The sequence below is a fragment of the Trichechus manatus genome, unplaced genomic scaffold (assembly GCF_000243295.1).
Source record: "Trichechus manatus latirostris isolate Lorelei unplaced genomic scaffold, TriManLat1.0 scaffold00031, whole genome shotgun sequence".
Taxonomy (NCBI): Eukaryota; Metazoa; Chordata; class Mammalia; order Sirenia; family Trichechidae; genus Trichechus; species Trichechus manatus.
In genome coordinates, this window is record NW_004443967.1 from 12,461,373 (window position 1) to 12,481,728 (window position 20,356).

Sequence of the window (20,356 nt, forward strand, 5' to 3'; positions counted from 1 at the left end):
TGGGACTGAGTTACTGGGCTTGAAGGCTAAGGACCATAGTCTTGAGGGACATCTAGCTCAACTGGCATAACATAGTTCATAAAGACAATGTTCTACATTCCACTTTGGTGAGTAGCACCTGGGATCTTAAAAGCTTATGAGTGGCCATCTAAGATACAACAGTTGGTCTCTTCCCATCTGGAGCAAAGGAGAGCGAAGGAAACCAAAAGACTCAAGGAAGAAATTAGTCCAAAAGATTAGTGGCCTTTCCGAACCACAGCCTCCTCTAGCCTGAGACCAGAAGAACTCGATGGTGCCCAGCTACCACTGCCAAGTGCCCTGACCAGGGACACTATAGAAGGTTCCAGTTAGAATGGGAGAAAAATTAGAACAAAACTCTAAATTCATAAAAAAAAAGGCAGACTACTGGAATGATGGAGACTGGAGGAACCCCCAAAACTATTGCCCTAAGACACCCTTTCTACCTGGAACTGAAGCCAGATAATAGATTGGCATATAAAATAAACAGGAACACCCGTGAGGAATGTGCTCCTTAGAACAGTCAACTAAACGAGACCAGACAGGCAACATTTGCCCAAAAGCAAAGATGAGAAGGCAAGGGGGCAGGGAAACTAGAAGGATGAAAATGGGGAAGGCAGGGTGGAAATGGGAAAGTACCAACACATTTCAAGGGGCGGGGATTGCAGCCAATGTCATGGAACAATTTGTATGTGAATTGTTGAATGGGAAACCAATTTGCTGTGTACACTTTCACCTAAAGCACAACAAAATGTTAAACAATAAAAAAGACCCTGGAGCAGTAGCTATCTGTGTGCTGCTGCTGGAGGGAGACCAGCTGGGGCAGGAATCAAGAAGAAACCCTCTCTCTCCTCCCCACCTGCCACCTTCCAGTTTCCCATCAGTACCTCCCATTGGCAGAGCATCCCTAGAGCTGACAAAGAAGTCTAGAAAATACAGTTTGCAGATTCCTAACCCCAGTGTTGCTGAGGCTTGGGATGAAAACGATAGATTCATAACCAGCACAAGTGCTAATAACCAGAACTAGTGAGCGGTATTAGATGAAACAGGTGTTTTCATACATTGTTGGTGAGAATGTAAATGGATTCAACCTTTTGGAAAGGCAGTTTGCTAATATCTCTAAAATTCTTAAATGTGAATTCCCTTTGACCCAGTATAAGTCTGTGTCAAGAAATTTATCCTAGAGAAATACTAGACCAAGTATGGAGAAATGTACATATATGATGTTTCATTGTGACATTTTTTGTAATTTCAAAAATTGGAAATAGCCTAAATGTCCATCATTTGGAGATTGGCTCAGTGTATTGCAGTATTTGCATTTAATGAAAAACCATGTGGCCATTAAAAATAAGAGGTTTACCAATGTTATCAGGTGATAAAAGGAGTATTAGTATGATCTAACATTTCGTCAAATCCAGGGAAGTCACAATATTGAAACCTAGCAAGGTTTTTTAGCTGTTGTAAATATAAATTTAGAGGTAACAAGTACAAAATTTCGTGTGCTGTAGTTTATTTTTTCTCTCAACAGTTATGAATGCAGGGATGAGGAAATACTTCCTACAAGCCAATGATCAGCAGGACCTAGTGGAATGGGTAAATGTGTTGAACAAAGCTATAAAAATTACAGTAAGTATTTTTTTTTTTTGAAAAGTTTCTAATGTCTGGAAGTAGTCGTTAACAATTTGAGAATCACCTACCCAGTGTCCCCACCTTACCAACCGGTTGTATATCTGGAGTTTGTTTAAAAGACAGTTGCTTAAAATATGAATCCATTTTCTTGTCATGGTGACTTTTGGCCCATGAATCCCTGCTTAACCCATTATGTACCTTAGTAATGATACATAGTACTACAAATTCTCACCACTGCTAACAATAATGTTTCCAGGGGAAAGTGCAGTTGTAGAGTTCTACTTTGAGGATGTTTTCTTCTAAAGTGGAAGTGGGCGGTTCTGTCTTCTAAGCCATGCCTGGGACTGGTGTCAGAGAGGGCAGGAGTTGAAGGCAAGAACAGGACGAGGAGAGGTAAAGAGCTTAGAAATGAGGTACCAGGGTAGGGATTGGATCTGAGAAGCTGTGGCAGCAGAAGGCAGGGACAGATTACCCAATAAGCAAGGTAAGCAAGTGCTTAGGGCATCAACAAAACAGGGACACCAGTTGTCCAAAGCAAAGACTCATAGATGCCAAGCAGATAGGACACAAGGAAAAGTGAGCACACAACAGTGATTCAAGAAAGACTTGATTCATTATCCTTATTATGTATGGAAGTAGATTTATTCAGCAGCTTAAATGTGATAAAATCATTGAAGAATTTATAAGAGCTAAGAATAGAAAGAAATACTTTTAATTATAACCTGAAAGATCGATCTAAAAATAAAATACAGGAATTTGTTGTAATATTTGTCTTCTGATCATTAAATTTTTATGACGTCTTTTCATTTGTTCATTTATGATTATAGGATTTTTTATGAAACATGCATCAAAATTGAAGTATGATTCATTCAAAGCAAAGTGGGTGAAAGTTTCGTTTTGGGAGATCAGCAGAATTTTACATTGACTGTTGAAACAACTAAGTTCACTGACTCATTTTCTTTGTTGTAGAATATGTGGACTATTCTTTTTTGTAGAAAACATGAATATAGTAAAAATCTTAGTAGCCCGCATCCACAAAAAAATTTATAATCCAATTCTTCTCATTCCGCTAAAATGGCTCACGCCACTTTTGCGTTCAATCGCTAATATTATAGTTGTGTTTAAAAAGAAATACATCATCGATAGCTAAAACACACACACATATGTATATATACATATATGTATCTGACTCACATACCCTGTTCAAATGCATGAGTAAGCGGAGGAGGGGCACCACAGATTATCAGTGTTTAGGACCCTCACATACCTTAATCCGGCCTTGGCGGAGTGTCCTGCCCAAGTGGGGAGGTTGTCTCAGGCTCCGCCCTGCTTCTCTCACCTCTTTCTTCCTGGAGTTCCAGGCCTTGGTACCTTGCACTCCTTGCAATGCTTACGGCTTCCTACCTCCAACCTGGACTTCTCCTTTGCTTTTTTGATGAGCATTATTGTTTATTGATTATGTACAGTGTGCCAAGCCTTATATTAAAGGTTTTACCTAAATTATCTGGAAAAGTGAGGTTTAGGGAGATTGAGCAACTTTTACAGATTTCATTGCTGCTGAGTTGAGAGTTGTGATCTGAACCCAGTCAGCCTGACTCTGGAGCCTGACCTCTGAACCACGGTGCCTTACGGCTTCCTGAAAAAGGAGTTCTTTCCTAATTCTCCTGTTCCTAAGTCCCAAAACAAACTTTCCGAAGATTTTTCTACTGATGTTGATGACCAAGCAGACAGGCTGTCTGCCCTGATTGTACCCACCTCACCTTTTCCTCCCCACACTCTTACAGAGAAACACACAGTAGGCCTGCATGGAGAAAGTGTAAATTGTGTATAAATGGAAATGTGTTTTTACTGAAGTGCAGTTGTTTGCTGACCCTAAATGACTTTTTCTCATAAAACATGTACCCTGGAGGCTGGTATATGTTACTGTCTTGTTAGTTCTCGTCTAAAATGGATGATTCCATAGTTATGTCACAACACAGTAAAGAGTTAATATAATTAAAGCTGTTCTCGGAGTTAAACTCAGTTTCTTGTTTTGCTACAGAACAGCTTGTTACCACGTGACAGCAAACACCCACGCATGATTTGTGCATGAAGCAGAAGTTATTTTAGGTTTGTGCAGTTTCAGGAAAGCAATTTTTTAACTGATTCAGAAATACGTATTCTCAAAAGATTTTAACGGATCACTTTTGACTCTTTTAATAAACATCCTGTACTTGGAAAATTTCTTTAGAAAGACAATTTCTAGTAAGTTTGCTGAATTATTTTTTTGGTCCAATTTGCAATAATAGGCAGCGCTGGTTTCTGAGTGCATTCAGAGACAGATAGTCAGTGATCTTTGGCTTTTTACCGCTTGGGGGGTTCTTGAATTGCTGTATCCAGTTTTTTAATGGAATGAAACATTCTTACACAAATGCTTCTGTTAAACTTGTTACCGTGATAGAGAAGGAGATGAGGGACTGGGTCACGTTTTAAAGTGTGGGGACTTTAAATAGCTTTTGTGGTCTTGCAGCTTTTTTAAAGTTTTTAAAGATAAATTTGTTGGTAGATGATTTTCATATTTTTATAATTCACATTTAGAAAATATAAACGTGTAAGATAGAAATCCTTAGTTTGTCAGCAAAGTGATAATAACTATACAAAAGTGAATATAGAATTGATAAAGTCACCATGAGTCATAGACGGCTCAACAGCAACTAATAACAACAACTAAAAATCAGCTTTATATGGATACAGATTTAATTCATAGAATAGCAATGGATTTCTCATACTTTAATTTTATTCTTTGAGAAAATCTTACCCATTTTATATGCATTTTAAACATTTAAATGTATACAGTATGGAATTTGTAATATGTCATACTTTCCCATAGAAATTGTTGGTGATTTACATGTGGCTTCTTTGAAAAAAATAACATTTATATCGTAATATATGTGCAGTTTATCTTCCTGTGGAATCACTCCAAGTAGCATTTTAGTCAACTCTGTAATTTAGTGATGATCTGAGTACTACATGGTACATAAAACTAAAATTTTTCCACATCTCAAATTAGATTATAGAAGTGTGTAGTTAAAGGATAGAGGTGGTTACAGGGTAGTGGGTGAGGAAATGGTGATTATTTAACTACTACTTACTTATAGAATCTTGCCATCTTAATGCAACTGTCCTTCGACACCATGATCTGTGGCATTCTTTAGTTACTTTCGTTAGGTCTACATGAATGTGAGTTGATGACTACCATTTATATTCTTTTCCCCTTATTTAAAAAAAGACGGAGAACAATAGTAGAGGAACCAACACTGAAGGAAGTATCAATGACTAGAGTTTGGAAAATCAAATTGTAAAGTATGCTTTCAAGTAACTATTCATTTATAACAACAGTATAAAAATGGTGGTCTCTGAGCTCTTATTGATTATGAAGGAATGTAAGATGTATATGGTTTATTTCTAAGCGGAAACACTACTTATTTATTTAATAATAAGTGTCTTTTTTTTCCACCATAGATTATAATTTAAAAGTTAATATTAGTTTTAACATAAAAATTAGTCTTTTTGAAGTTGTGGCAATAACGCCACCCTTTTGATTTTTTTATTTTTATTTTTTAAGTTGGCTAGTGGGAGCAGTTAGAGTAAGCTGGATATAGGACTTGGGTCCCTCACCAAATGGTCTAGGTACAAAAATTGTTAGGCCCTTTTGACTTTATGCTAGTGGTTTTCAGCTGGCCGGTCATGCATAGAACCCTCTGAAAGGTCATAAAACTCAGGGGTTTGCGTTTGAACACTTGAGGTTTCAGTCCTCAAGCCCTGTCATCATTCTCACGGAATCAAACGTTAGCCTTCCCTTTAACTTTCGAGAAACCTGCAGCATTATCGTTTATTTCACTCGTAAATTCTTATATCCATTTTGTCCATCTCTTCATTCTCTGGCTATTTTTACCTTTTATTTTCCTGCTGTTAGGCAGGTGACACCCCCAAGGGATCAATACCTGCCAGAAATGCTACATTCAGCCATCTCACAGAAGACAGAGTCACATAAAAGAAGCTAGAGAGGAAGGGAAAGCAAAAAGGACATGAGGCAATAGAACCAGAGCGTAATCAGTGTCTTTGGCCCTTGTGTTCTGTCTAGTGAAATCACTTTCTGATTCTCATTAAGCTGTTGGCTGATTGCTTTTTTGTCCTAAAATATTTTATTTTTAAAGCAAAACGAAAGTTTTATGTGGCATATATTCAAAAAGGCAAAAGCGAGAAATCGGACAAGCATGCTGCCACAGCCATGTCTGCCCGAGTCCAAGGAACATTTCAGAGTAGGCAAGAAGGGGAAGACGGACAAGCATGCTGCCACAGCTACATCTGCCCAAGTGCCTAAAATAAGTTATTTTAATAGGTGAATTTACACTAACTTTTCATTCAGACTTTTTAAGGGAGCTATGTACATTCATGGGTATTTTGCTTGTATTTTTCTTGTCCTTGGGGAACAAGATGATTACAATTTAGATAATTTTTATTATAATATACAATTATAAATTATTGGACTTTAACATTGGAAGTGTGCTGTATTGAGCATTGGTTTTATAATAAGGACAAATCAGAAGTGATGAGCTTAATAGTATAGGCAAAAGATTTTTTTAGTATACTGTCATTTCTGGAAGAAAAATGGAAAAAGCAATATAAATTTCAGTCTGTTTTTAGGGTGAGATATATATATCTCCAATCATTTACATGTGGTTTCTTCAGCTAGGAAGTACCCATGTGTAGTTCTCTCTCAACTTCTTGAAAGAGGGAATAGCTACTGCTTTTCACATGGCTCACCTCTTAGCAGCACGCTTCATCTAATACAGTTGAATCGATCATTTTCTCTCTGGTTTTAAATTCTCTTAATGCTACTTTTTGTGCTTAGTGGGATAACTTGGCTGTCTTTTCCCTGTCAAAATAATTGAAGTACGTGATGCTTTTCATTAGAAAAGATGCCCTGGTGGTGCAACAGTTAAGTGCTCAGCTGCTAACCTAAGGGACAGCAGTTTGAACCCACTAGCAACTCCATGGGAGAAAAGACTTGGTGATCTGTTCCTGTAAAGATTTACAGCCTAAGAAACTCTATGGGGCAGTTCTGCTCAGGGGTCGCTGTGAGTTGCAATCAACTCCATGGCACACAGCCACAGCATTCATTAGAAAATACTGTGGTCTTCCTCAGTAAATTGTTTCAGGGTAGGATATCCTTTGAAACTCTTTCAATCTTATGTATTTATGGGAATCTTCCCAAGTAAAATTCTGTCCGTTATTGTATTTTCTTTTTAAAGCACTCTAAAATGTGCAACCTTCTAGAAAAAACTCTTAGAACTTAAGAATTCGCCTTCAAGTTTCCTTTCTCTTCCTCTCCCGGTTTCTCCCCTCTGTTTTCTGCCAGAGACTAGCATTGTAGTGCGAATATGATGAGAGGGCTAGAGGGTTGGGTTTGAGGCCTGGGGAGAAAGCTGGGAGCAGAAGCATCTCAAGGGATAGGAGAAGTGTATAGAAGGAGAGGAGAATAAGTTTTAGAAGTCACCCAAGAGATAAATTACGTTTATGCATGTGGATTGGGATCTACTAGAGGTCAGCGTCCTCTCATACATGCTGTCATTTGCCGATGTTTTGTAAAAACCTTCTTTGTAAAGCCTTGCCTGCAAACACCATTGTGTGCCTGCTTTTCTGCAAACCTGGTGTGAGTAGCATCATATCATATAAAGTTTTTAACAGTGTTCCTGGGTGGTAGCTTACATACACTAAAGCTTGAGAAGCCACTGCTTTGGAGTTACACAAATGTATCGGGTCTTTGAATGCACCGTAAATGGTGTCCCCTGTCATTGGGCCAGTACCCTGTTAACAGGCAGGTTATTTAATTTTAAATAAAATATTTTTACACTGCTGTTGTCAATAGTGTTTGTCATAATATTTCTGACAGACTACAGGATCCCCGAATGCCCTTTACATTACCAGAGATTAAATCATGTTCAGCATCATAATTGATGCTGTGCATATTTTATTACATTTTATTCAGAGCCTTAAAAAATTAATAATTGAAATACAGACTATATGGTTAACAATCTGTAGACAAAAAAAAAAAAAGATTAACCGTGTACCTTATCCTTTAGACTCCATAAGAAAGCTAAAATATGTTACACATTTGTGATACCTCTGATCCTTTGATTTCACTTTAATGAGCAATTAATATATGAGAGTCTACTACTGTCACTATCATTGTTTTTACAGATTAGTTTAAACTGAATTAAGTGTTAGTGTTCTTTTTTTTAAATTCCTAATAAGTTTTAAGGTATTTTGAACATTCTGACTTTTGATTTTACATCAAGTATTCTGTTATTCTTTTTTTCTAAAGCTGTTTGAATTCATCCGTTCAGTCTGTCTTTCAACATTTATTGAATACTTACTATATGCTTGGTAGCAGACTGTCCTGGGGCTCCTCAGGGAAACTCGAGAATCATGGGTAGGAGTGGAGGAAAGGGCAGGATAGCAACTAAGGCCTGTCATACCATGTTAAGTGCTCTAATAAACTGGAAGTAGAGTGAGTTTGGAGGAGAACTACACAAACTTAGCTAGAAAGTGGTAGAGCCAAGATCTAAACCTGCGATCCCTAACGCCTCTCTTTCCTTATCTCTAAAATGGGGATCCCGCCCCTATGGCATAGGGCTGTTAAGAGGATTGAGAAAATGTCTGAAATGGTACTGGAATAAGTACTCAGTAAAAGGCTGGTGGTTTTATAAACTATGACTGTAAAATAGAAGAGGTAGCATGAGAACTTGACAGGAGTACATGCACACGTGCATACCTTTTGAATAATTTTATAGGGATTCGTTAATTGTATCTAATGAACGATTAGTTGGAAATTCTATGATAAAAGAGAGTTGCGTATATAATTGCAAAATGATCCACTTGACTTACTATTTCAGGTACCAAAGCAATCTGACTCACAGCCTCATTCTGATAACCTAAGTCGCCAGGGTGAATATCCATGTGCAAAGAAGCAAGTGTCTTACAGAACTGACATTGTTGGTGGTGTCCCCATCATTACACCAACTCAGGTAATAAATTAATGCTATTCTGTGATGGTTTCATTACTCTATATCGATTTTTATATTGTTAATAAAACCAAAACAGTACATCTTTACTGAATTAATATAGTACTAAATTAATACCAAAAAAAACCCTTACTTTTGTTTCTTATTTCAAAAGTATGTACTTATTGTGTAGAATTTGGAAATCACAGATAAATGACACTTTTCATGTCTACTCTGAGCCATTTTTTAAGTTTCCCCCCCAGAAACAGGATAAGAATTGTATGTTAAACTTTGTAAACAGCTTTTTTTACTTATTTCAAACATTTTCCAAGTCATCAAAAATTTTCTACATCATTTTTAAGGGCTGCATAGTAATTCTACTGTGGATTTACTGTAATTTACAAATCCCTGTTGTTGGACAAATGTGTTCTTTTTCCATTTATAAGCAATGCTATGATGAACATTTTTATAGTTAAAACTCTAGAAACATTGATAATAATTTTTTAAGGATAAATTCTTAAGAGTTTGCATTTAACTTTTTAAACCCTTTTTTCCACACCTGGCATAGGTTAACTAAACAGAACTAGAATTCTGACTTAATTCTATTCAGAAAGTACTGTACTGTTATGCTGAATTAAGTCCTATGCGCAGTAGAAATTTAGAAACAATTTTTTTTTTTTGGCTTTAACAAACAGAAATTTATTTTCTCATGGTTTAGGAGAATTCAGAGAAGTCTCTAGAGGAAGCCTTTCTCTTTCTGTCAGCTCTGAGGGAAGTTCCCTGTTCCTTGGTTCTTTGGCAATCGTCATGTGGTGTGACATCTATCTTCCCCCATTTCTGCTTGCTTCCGTATGCCTAATCTGCTCTTTTTATAGCTCAGAGGTGATTGGCCTAAAAAACACCCTACACAGATATGTATTGATGAACGTAACAAAGAAAACCCATTCCCAAATGGGATTATAACCACAGGTGTAAGAACCAAACCTGTTGCTGTCGAGTTGATTCGTACCCATAGTGACCCTACAGGACAGAGTAGAGAACTGCCTCATAGGATTTCCAAGGAGCTGTAATCTTTATGGAAGCAGATTGCTGAATCTTTCTCCTGCAGATCGGCTGGTGGATTTGAACCGCCGATCCTTCCGTTAGCAGTCGAGTGCTTAACCACTTTGCCACCAGGTATAGGGGTTAGGATTTACAAGTCATATTTTGTGGGGGATACATTTCAGTCCATAGCAGTGGGGTAAGAATGGTTGCATACAGTAATATACTGGACTAAAAGAATGTAATCAGTGTCACTGAATGGTCCATATAGAGATGGTATAAACAATTTTTGATTAAAAAAATCAAACAATTTTTGTCTGAGCTTAACTCTTGTAGCGCTGTTGAGGGTTTGTAATGCAAATTAAATTATTAACAACTGAGAAACCAAGAATTTTAAAATAAATTAATTGGTTTTGCCATCAATAGGCATTTTTTTTTACCTGTGTGCCTTTTGTACATAAAAGACTTGGCACTTTATAAACCTTTTAAAGCAAATTGTATTACCCACCATATTTTCAGGTCTTTTGCCAGAGGTGGGTGATTAGCCGAAAGAAGACTTACACCATTCAGTAATTAATTCAATACATATTTATTGAGTGAATAAAAATCCCAGCTCCAAAGTTGATAAAAAATAAGTTAGGATTATGTGTGTATGTGTGCATTGTCTTTACAAAATAATGACTAACGTCTTAAAGTTCTGGTTACTTTGTAGCTAGACTAAGCTTTTTACACCTGTGTTGCGTCTTGATTTGACATAAGGGACAAAACTATTTGTCTGTAGTTTATTAAGATATTGTAATAGATTGTGTATGTGGCTATTTTAATTTTATATAGAAACAAGATTTTGTTGCATTTTAATTTTGGTGCAGATTTTCCAGTAGGTTCTAGGATCTACGACAGGTGCCATTAAAAATATCCCAAAGAGTTTAATTGCTTTATCATTTTTCAGTATAGTTTTTTTATTTTAAAGTAATATTTACTCATTATAAACATATTTAAACTATATATTATAAAGAAAATGTGAAGTAAATCTCATCTGCATGATAAATTAATTGAGTAAATATTGGGTAAGCAGTGAATTAAGTGCTAGGATTATAAAGTCAAGTACCTAGTGCTATTGACCTATATAAATGTAGAACAGGTTGGAAATTCCTCAAAATATGACTTGAGTACTTATTCTTTTGAAATTTAGGAGTTCTTGAAAATATACCTTTGGCTTATTTGTAGGATTCTAGATGATCAGATCTGTTATATGTTATAAACAAACAGGAAGCCAGTGCTTCAGATAACGTGAAGACCTGGGTATAGCTAGATGGGTTGTTAAAAGCACTAGATATGCATGTAAAACATAAAACTATAAAACTTTTAGAAAAAAGGGCCTAGGACTAGGCAAAGAGTTTTTAGACTTGACATAAAAGCACAACCGTAAAAGGAAGAAAATAATAAATTGAACCTCATCAAAATTAAAATGTTTGCCTTGTGAAAGACCCTGTTAAGAAAGTGAAAAGAAAAGCTAAAGACTGAGAGAAGATATTTGCAAACCACATATCCAACAAAGGCTTGTATCTAGAGTATATTTAAAAAAAAAAAAACCAAACCTGTTGCTGTTGCGCCGATTCTGACTCATAGTGACTCTATAGGACAGAGTAGAACTGCCCCATAACATTTGCAAGGAGCAGCTGATGGATTTGAACTGCTGACCTTTTTGGTTGGCAGCTGAGCTCTTAACCACCAGGGCCCCAGAATATATAAAGAGCTCTAAAAATTCAACAGTAAAAAACCAAAGAATCCAGTTAGGAAATGGGTGAAAGACTTGAACAGACATTTCACTGAAAAAAATATACGGGTGACAAATAAGCTCATGAAAAGATGTTCACCGTCATTAGCCACTGCTGTAGTTGTGTGCTGTTAAGTCAATTCCAACTCATAGCGACCCTGTGGGACAGAGTAGAACTGTCCCATAGGGTTTCCAAGGCTGTAATCTTTATGGAAGCAGACTGCCACATCTTGTCTCCCTCAGAGCAGCTGGTAGGTTAAAACCACTGACCTGTCAGTTAGGGAAATGCAAATTAAAACCAGTGAGATAGCACTACATACCATACCTATCAGAATGGCTAAAATAAAAACAAATGATAACATAATACCATACCTGTCAGAATGGCTAGAATGAAAATGAATGATAACATAAATTCTGACAAGGATGAGGAGAAATTGGATCACTCATACATTGCTGGTACAGTAGACAGCCACTTTGAAAAACAGTTTGGCAGTTTCTTATAAAAATAAACATGCAGTTACCACGCAACCCAGAACTTGCACTAAAATCTGGTTGCCGTCAAGTCGAATCCAACTCGTAGTGACTCTTCAGGGCAGGGTAGAACTGCCAACCAAGAGTTTCCAAGGCTGTAATTTTATGGAAGCGAAGTGCCGTATATTTCTCCCATGGAGCGGCTGGTGGGTTCAAACTGCCGACTTTCTGGTTAGAGGCGGAGCACTTATCCACTGCGCTGTCAGGGCTTCTTTAGGATTTGCACTCCTGGGCAGGTATTCCTGAGAAATGCAGACTTACGTTTACACAAAAATCTGTACATGAATATTCATAGCAGCTTTACACCTGACAGCCAAATACTGGAGACAACTAACATGCCCTTTAGAGGGTGAATGTTAAACACTCCACACTGTGCGATACTGTGCAGCAATAAAGAAGGAACGAATTGGTGATCTGAGCAACAACCAGGATGAGTCTCTAGAGAATTATGCCGAGTGGGAAAAAAAGCCAATCTCAAAAGTTTACCTACTGTATGATTCCATTTATATTACTACTGTCTGATTCCATTTATATTACATTCTTAAAATGTTAAAATTACAGAGATGGAGAACAAATTAGTGGTTGCTGGGGATTAGGGCTGGGCGTCCAAATGGATAGCATGAGGGAACCTTGTGATAATGGAGCAGATCTACGCACGTGATAAAGTTGTATAGAACCGTATGTACACACACAGACAAGCGAGTGCATGTAAAACTAGAGAAATCTGAGTAAGGTTTACGTATTGTACCAATGTCTATTTCCCGGTTTTGATATTGTACTATAGTTATGCAGTTTCCCTATTGGTGGAAACTGGTCGAAGGGTATATGTACGTTTTTTTAAAACAACTTCCTATGAATCTGTGTAATTATTTCGAAATAAGAAATTAGCTTCCCTCCCCCCACAATAAAAAAAAAAACATTGATGGCAAGACTTTTGCTGAACAAGAGAAATGGATTTTTGTCATTTAATCAATGATGTGAAAGTTATGATTAAGTATCTCAGATTAATTAGAAAACTCTTCACTTGAAAATCTGTGTTCCTAACTGAACTAAAATAGATTTTAAGAATTTATACTTTATGCTTTGGAGCTAAATGAGCCAAAAAGAAAGGATTCATGATTATTTTGCTTCATTTTAGAAAGAAGAAGTCAACGAGTGTGGTGAAAGTATTGATAGAAATAATCTGAAACGATCACAAAGCCATCTTCCTTATTTTACTCCTAAGCCACCTCCAGATAGCGCAGTTATCAAAGCTGGATATTGTGTCAAGCAGGGAGCAGTGGTGAGTAGCTTAACCAAATATGTGAAATATGAAAAATGAGTCTGTTAAATAGCAAACTCTCAAATTAACAAAGAAATTGTTGGCTTTGTTTTATGAAAGACCCAAAGTGAGAGACCAGTGCGCTGAGACAGGGAGTCGGGAGAGAATAGGGTTCTTCATGTCCTAACTCATTGCTAGTATTTCCTTGGGCTGTGGGCGGCTGGATACTCGATGTCTGTCACAGTGACCTTCAGTGGAAATGGGCTTTCCTAGCAGTTTCACTTTGTTCTGGAAAGTTTTTGTCTTGATTTCCTGCCCCTCCCCGCCCCCACCACGGTAGGTGTGGGTCAGGAAAAGAGAGCTCAAGTAGGGAGAAGGTGGTCCAGTTGGCGGGGGGAGTGGCTTGTGAAGGGACCACTCAGAGTAGCAGGTACGGAAACCTAAAAACTTGATTTGGTGTTGAATTGACCTTGATTGAGAGCTCTGTGACCTTGCTTATTTAACCTCTCAGGCTCTCAGCTTTTCTTTTAAGGAAAGTCATGTTATAAGACTTAGCATCCAGAGTTTGTTACAGGCATACATAGGAGTACCAGCATAGTAGCTGACACTTGATAAAAGCTGGTGGGAGTTGGCCCGGATACCTCACACAGCTGGATCCATGATGGAGACTTGCCAGGCAGAGCAAGTAAATTTACCAATATTTCTAGAATTCCAAAGTACCTTTCGAAAATTAAAGACGTTCTTGCTTGTGTGAACTAAATCTTTAACGTTTCATGGGAAAATAAACTTTAAAGTTTGAAAATAAAGGAAAAAAATGTCTGTGAGTAAAGCAGTCCTTGAAACTCTTCAAACTCTGGCAACTCTAATTCACGTAGATTTTTCAGTGCTGGCATTTCTGATCATGTCGTCATTGTCAGAGTAACTGAGTGGTGATTAACATGGGCCTTTCTTAGAAACAGGCCTTTCATGTCTGTATCTTCTCCGGTAGATGAAAAACTGGAAGAGAAGGTATTTCCAACTGGATGAAAACACAATAGGCTACTTCAAATCTGAGCTGGTAAGTTGCCTTGTCATAAATGCTGCTTTAAAAATGTTTGAAAAGTTTTACGTTGTGATTGCGTGTATAATATCTTGTTCTGTTCTTTATTTTTAGAATAATTACATTCTGGTTTTGAGAGGTAGAGACAGTTCCATTTATTTCGCTGTGATGCTTTTGGTTAATGGTATTTTTGTTAACTGCATCTTTAATAAAAAGGTCATGTCTTTAAAGAGACATTCAACCTTGAAAGACTTAAAAATATCAGAACCTCCCAGTCTACAAATTTCCCCTAAAGGCACAATGGAGCTGCTGGTGGAAAGGATGAACTCTCCCCCAATCAACGTTTAACCCTCTGTATTTCTGCCTTCTCTTCTCTGCCTTCTCTTCTCATTTTCTTTTCCTATTTCAGACTGACTCTTAGGTTTTTTTTTTTCCATATAAAATGTTTTTATCAAAGGTGGAATCAAAGATAGAAATTCCTTCTTTCACTTGTTTGAGTAATATCCTTAGTTAAAATACTGTGTTGTCAGGGGACCTGAGTCTTACAATAGATTGTTGGATGAATTGAATGCAGTTCTGTACTTTAAGCATCTGTTCTACCTCTTCTTGTTTTATGGGACCTTCGAGAGGGAAACTATGTACTTTATTTGAATGAAGGCCCCAGAACAGCACTGTCCCATAGAACTTTCTGTTTGATGGCAATGTTCTGTATTTGCACCATACAGTACAGTAGCTACCAGCTAAATGTGGCTGTTGGGTGCCGGAAATGTGACTTAGGTGACTGAGGAACTGAGTTTACTTAATTTTAAAACTACAGCTAATTCTGTTTATTTAATTAGCTTCACAATTGAAATAGCTACACATAGCTAATGGCTACTGTGTTAAACAGCAGAGCACTAGAGACTAGAAGGGAATATTTTCAGATTCACCTCAGGTGTGACCTCTTCTGGGAAGCTTTTGGACTCTGGATTAAAGTACCTTGCGTTTATATGCCCGTGGTACCCTGTTCATATTTGTGTCATAATACTTGCAGTTGTGTTTTGTAATTGCACGAGTACTGTCTTTGCCACTAAACTGAATGAGCTTCTTGAGGCAGAGACCCTCTTATACCCTTTGATGAATACAGGGCGTAGCACTTGCTAGTAATCAATCAGAGCTTTTGAATGAATGAAAAATGACCTAGCATCGCAAGAATAGCCATTTTAGTACAGAGTCTTCCTCAGGCTTCAAATTCTAAGAACCTCAACTGGAAGTAATAATTACTTGGCCAAAAAATATCAGCCTTGGTGTCTCAGAAGGCTACACTTGTGCTTGATTGGCAGGTTGATTCATTGATTTTAATTAATGCCACTGCTCTTGGGAAGAGTCATTCATGCAATGAACATTTGCTGAGCTCTCTCTAGCCCCGGTGCACTGTTCTGGGAACTGGAAATAAAGAGAGCAGTCAGAGATGGCCTTCAGGAGTTCAGCTTTGCAGAAACACTGACATGTGCCCTTCCCCTCATACCCAAAACCAAAACCAAACCCACTGTTGTTGAGTCGATTCTGACTCATAGCGACTTAGTAGGACAGAGTAGAACTACCCCATAGGGTTTCCAAGGTTGTGATCTTTACAGAAGCAGACTGCCATATCTTTCTCTCATGGAACGGCTTGTGGATTCCAGTCACCGACTTCTGGGTTAGCAGCCAAGAGCTTTACCCACTGCACCACCAGAGCTTCTTATAGTAATTCTAATATAATGAGATAAGAACTACTACAGAAATATATATTAAATTTTGAAAACTTACTGCATGCTAGACGTTATGCTGTGAAACTTGAGAGGAAAGAATAAGTAACTATCATAGGAGGTAGGTAAACTATATTGTCTGACTTTAGGAATATGTTCAGTATTTAGAAACACAGATAATATAATAATTAACCTTTATCAATTACTGAGGTGCACCCCCCCCCCAACACACACACACACCTTTCAACATTTTTGGAATCTTGGAGGTGTGTCTTACAGTTGCTGCAGGGGTGGTGACCAACAGGCTGGCCTGCGTGTGCACAGCACCTTTGGGTAAGATCAAAACAGCAGCATCAATCAAGACCTGCAAAATAGGGTGCTGGCAGCTGGGAAGAAAATCTCGGTGACACAGTAGAACATTCTTAAGAAGTGCTGCATCACTGCTGATCTTTTTGTCACAGAGAATGGTATGGTATGGAGTGGAAAACATTGGCATCAATGGCTCTGAGTCAAAAAGTGATTTGGTAAGGTTGGAATCTGGATGAGAAATTTTTTAAAACCTTAAGCAATTTATTTTGCTTTCATTTTTCTTTTTTCTATATGCTCAAGAGAGATATATGATAAAAATTGATGTCTAAAGTATAAAAGGGCCCTTTTGCAAAACTCTTTTTTTATGGAAAAGTTTAAACATAACTTTTGTAAGTAGACAGACTAGGAGTTCCTGGTGGTGCAGAAGAAGCCAGCTTGACAGCATTCCTCCTGACCAGCTTTGGGACAGTAAGAACATCAAAGTGAATAATTATGGTAACAGGTAACCCATTGAATAAAATAGGAATCCATGAATCTCTACAGATATAAATGAATAAGCCATGATGTTTTCAGTTGTCTCATGTGGATTCAAAAGCTGGACAATGAATAAGACCAAAGAAGAATTGATGCCTTTGAATGATGGTGTCAGAAAAGAATATTGAATATACCATGGATTGCCAGAAGAACGAACAAGTCTGTCTTGGAAGAAGTATAACCAGAATGCTCCTTAGAAGTGAGGATGGTGAGACTTCGTCTCATGTACTTTGGACATGTTATTAGGAGGGACCAGTCCCTGGAGAAGGACATCATGCTTGGTAAGGTAGAAGATAGCAGAAAAGAGGAAGACCCTCAATGAGGTGGATTGGCACAGTGGCTGCAGCAGTGGCCTCAAACACAGCAATGGTTGTGAGGATGGCGCGGGACTGGGCAGGCAGTGTTTCATTCTGTTGTACACGGGGTTGCTGTGAGTCGGAAGCAACTCAGTGGCACCCAGCAACAACAACATGTATGTATGAATGTGTGATGAGGAATGAGATATTTGTATAGTTTCAAAGTACTCCCACAAAATGCATATAAATCATAAGGGGGAAAGGAATAACTTCACAGTAAAGAAGTCTGGCAGATTCACTTTAATCAAGTGATAGATGATTAAAGTGAACGTCATTGGTGATGAGATAATTGAAATCACATAGCACCTGATGGGACAGAATGAGAAGAATGTGACATCACTTCTGTGATGTTCCTGCTTGAAGATGCATAAGCTGAATCGAATCCTGAAGAAACATCAGACACACCCAAACTGAGAGCCGTTCTACAGAGTAAACTGGCCTGTAATCTTCAAAAGTGTCAAGATTATGAAAGTCAGGGAAAGAATGAGGAACTGTTCCAGACTGAAGGCAAGAAAAGAGATAATGACAAGTAAATGGTATTTGTGATTCTGAACTGAATCCTTTTGCTTTAATAAAAGACATTTTGGGGACAATTTCCTGATTTTGATGGTTGTATTGTGGTTACATAAGAGAATGTCTTTATAGAAAATACACAGGAAAGCATTCAGTAGTAATGGGGCACAGGTCAGCAACTCAGTCTGAAATGGTTTAGGAAAGTCGGTTCTCTGAACAGTATTTTCAGGCTTGTGCAAGTTTGTGATTACTTCAGAGTTGAAAGGGAGAGAATATAGAGGGACAGTATATCTGGTAGAAAAATTTGCAGCAGATAAGAGTAGACAGTTTATTTTAAAACAAGTAAATAGAGCCCCTAAACTTATAAAAAGATGTTCAACATTGTACATATTTAGAGAAATCAAGTTAAAAGTTCAGTGAAATATTCTCATTTCTCACATTGAAAAATTAAACGTTATGGCAGCACATTTTGATGATCAGATGATAAGCTCATATATTGCTGGTGGCAATACAAATTGATAGAACCTTTTTGGAGGGGAATTTGGCATTATCTAACAAAGCTATGTATGTATTTATTTTCAATTCAGCACTCCCATGTCTAGGAATTTTCTCTGAGATACATTTCTAAGAATAAGAAAATACCTATGCATGAAGTTATTCAGATTGCAGCATTGTTTGCAATTACAAAATTGGAAATAACCAAAATGTCCACATGTGTAGCAGAGAGGTTAGATAAACTCAGATATCTACCCAGTGGAGTTCTGTGCAGCTATAAAGAAGGAAGAAAGGAGAGAAGGAAGGAGGGAGGGAGGGGCAGAACTTCCACCTGTGGTTGAGTGAAGAGATGGGCAAATACTCTCCCCATAAAAAGCAACTATAAATGCCATTCTCTTAACAAAGGGAGCCAGGGCCTCTTGAGAAATTGCTGATTTCAGAGCTGGGGCAGGGAAAGTACAAACTGTGCCTAGAACATCTGGTTGTGCCAGAAACTAAGGAAATAGCTCAGAGAATGATGGGGACATGTCAGAAGGACACAGAAGCCAGCTTGAAGGGGCTCCAAAACTGGGATAATTTCAGCAAATAAATAATGATAGTAATAGATTGTAGCCCATGGAATAAAGCAAGAGTCATGAGTGTGTAAATGGAGAAGGAAAAGCTTTTCCTTAGAGGAAAATTCCAGCTAATAAATATACCATTTTGGAAAACAGGCTGCAAAGTATACACAAATTTTCTGTACTATTTTTGTAGCTCTTCTATAGTCTGAAATTATTTCAAAATAAAATTTTAAGAAACTTAAAAAAAGATTTACATGATTAAAATAAAAGCACTGACATGATTTACTTTTTTCTTTGTGCCACATAAAAGTATGTCTTAATTCATCATGTCATATATTCAGTGAATACCATATGTAGTATTTCATGGAATATACCATATAAACATTATTAGGACTTGGTTATGTCTTTTAGTTGTAACTTATATCTAGTTTTGTGACCTTAGGCAAGACACTTAACATGTCTAATCCTCGATTTTCTTAGATGAATAATAATACAAGTATTGTAGGGTTGTGGAAAGTTTAAGTGAGGTGTTTAAAACCTAGCAGATGTCCCAGCACTAAATAAATGTTCAGTAAATGGTATTTGTTAAAATAATTACTGTATTCACGTAAAAGTGATATTCTGAAAATGACAAATTTATGTGAAAGAGACTGAATGTACACTAGTCAGGTGGGTGCCTTGTATATTGAAGTACCATTCTAAGAGGAAGTACTGCATTTACTGGGCCCCCAGAAGCCTATTGGAGAAAAATCTTGATGGTTAATGGTTTTTAATAAGCTATAGTGTCATGAAAAGGAGCCCTGGTCATGCAGCGGTTAAGCGCTCCACTACTAACCAAAAGGTCAGCGGTTTGAACTCACTCAGCAGCTCCACGGGAGAAAGACCTAGTAGTCTGTTCTTGTAAAGATTACAGACTAGAAAACCCTATGAGGCAGTTCTTCTCTGTCACATGGGGTCAGTATGAGTCAAAAATCGATTTGATGGCACCTAACAACATCAACAGTGTCATGAAGGCCAAAAGTAATGGGGATATAGGTTATATGCTAGCTTCCTTGTTTCAGACAAAAGTGTACCCATGGTTTATAGTATTTGAGCTTTTCTGATGCGGAATGGTTTGAAAAGGTAGATTTATATTTTGGACGTGCTTCAAGAAAGAAGCGTAATGTCTCCATAGATCTCCACGTAAGACAACTAATCCTTAAAAGGATAGCTAACTGTTAAACGGACAGCCAACCCCAAAATGTCATGTATTGGTTTGTTTGCTTTTTTGGCAGGAAAAGGAACCTCTCCGTGTAATACCACTTAAAGAGGTTCATAAAGTTCAGGAGTGTAAGCAAAGGTAAGGAACAACACTGACTTGATGTCTGGCACAACTTATTAGTACATAACATGCCTTAGTTTGATTAACGTGCTTACAGATTGTATTTTCAGTATTAGTGCTGTTGTTATTTTTAATCTTATAGTTATATATGCTAGAATTTTCAAAACCCTCAGATAAAAGAATTGAATTGTTTTGTTTA

The 20,356-nt window shown here is 37.5% G+C and overlaps 1 protein-coding gene across 5 annotated transcripts in view; it reads left to right on the plus strand.

The window, feature by feature from the left end:
* Positions 1-20,356, plus strand: part of PLEKHA1 (pleckstrin homology domain containing A1) — a 57,146-nt gene that overhangs the window by 28,892 nt on the left and 7,898 nt on the right. For 4 of the 5 annotated variants that reach the window (XM_023730034.1, XM_004374914.2, XM_023730033.1 and 1 more), the window contains 5 exons: positions 1,547-1,644; positions 8,586-8,717; positions 13,181-13,324; positions 14,292-14,360; positions 20,111-20,175. In XM_023730034.1, the coding sequence (XP_023585802.1) occupies positions 1,547-1,644; positions 8,586-8,717; positions 13,181-13,324; positions 14,292-14,360; positions 20,111-20,175 (508 nt within the window). The remainder of the gene's footprint in view (positions 1-1,546; positions 1,645-8,585; positions 8,718-13,180; positions 13,325-14,291; positions 14,361-20,110; positions 20,176-20,356) is intronic. The other variant, XM_023730035.1, reaches the window with a different exon arrangement.